This window comes from Arachis ipaensis, chromosome B08 (assembly GCF_000816755.2).
Source record: "Arachis ipaensis cultivar K30076 chromosome B08, Araip1.1, whole genome shotgun sequence".
NCBI lineage: Eukaryota > Viridiplantae > Streptophyta > Magnoliopsida > Fabales > Fabaceae > Arachis > Arachis ipaensis.
In genome coordinates, this window is record NC_029792.2 from 20,169,059 (window position 1) to 20,169,552 (window position 494).

Genomic DNA, 494 nt, shown 5'->3' on the forward strand with positions numbered 1-494 from the left:
ACAAGTATCATATATATATATATATGATCATAATAATAAATTACGCAGTATAATTTGGGACTTCATTAAACATTGTATTGAATTAACAAGGTAAAACCATTTTACAGTATTATTCAGATTTATCTCATGAAAATGACTAAATAATCCTGAAAATGAATGGAGTACAAAAAAATAAATAAAAAAGATTCTGACCTGGGGTAGAGGGAGAATGAGAAAGAGGTTAAAGAAGAGAGCCCACTTTGCCTTTCTGAAGCGAAGAGAATTTAAAGAAGAAGAAGAAGTGGTGCCAAGAAGCGAAGCTTTTGCCATCTTTAACTGCAACCACATGTTCCAGATGTGCAACGTGTCCGTCATGCACCGCAGCACCGTCACCGTTATCGCCAACCACCCATCAACGAACACGCACATGCATGTCTCGCTTATTGACACCGCGTACAACACCAATGGGTCCACGAACAGACCCATCGCCGACACCAGCACCAGCACCCTGTTCC

General features: G+C 40.1%; 1 protein-coding gene across 1 annotated transcript in view; it reads right to left on the reverse strand.

Annotated features, from left to right (window-relative positions):
• Window positions 1–494, reverse strand: part of LOC107614093 (cyclic nucleotide-gated ion channel 4) — a 6,894-nt gene that overhangs the window by 5,824 nt on the left and 576 nt on the right. Inside the window, 1 exon segment of the mRNA XM_016316328.2 lies at window positions 193–494. This exon segment is cut by the window's right edge and continues 40 nt beyond it. Coding sequence (XP_016171814.2) covers window positions 193–494 — 302 coding nt within the window.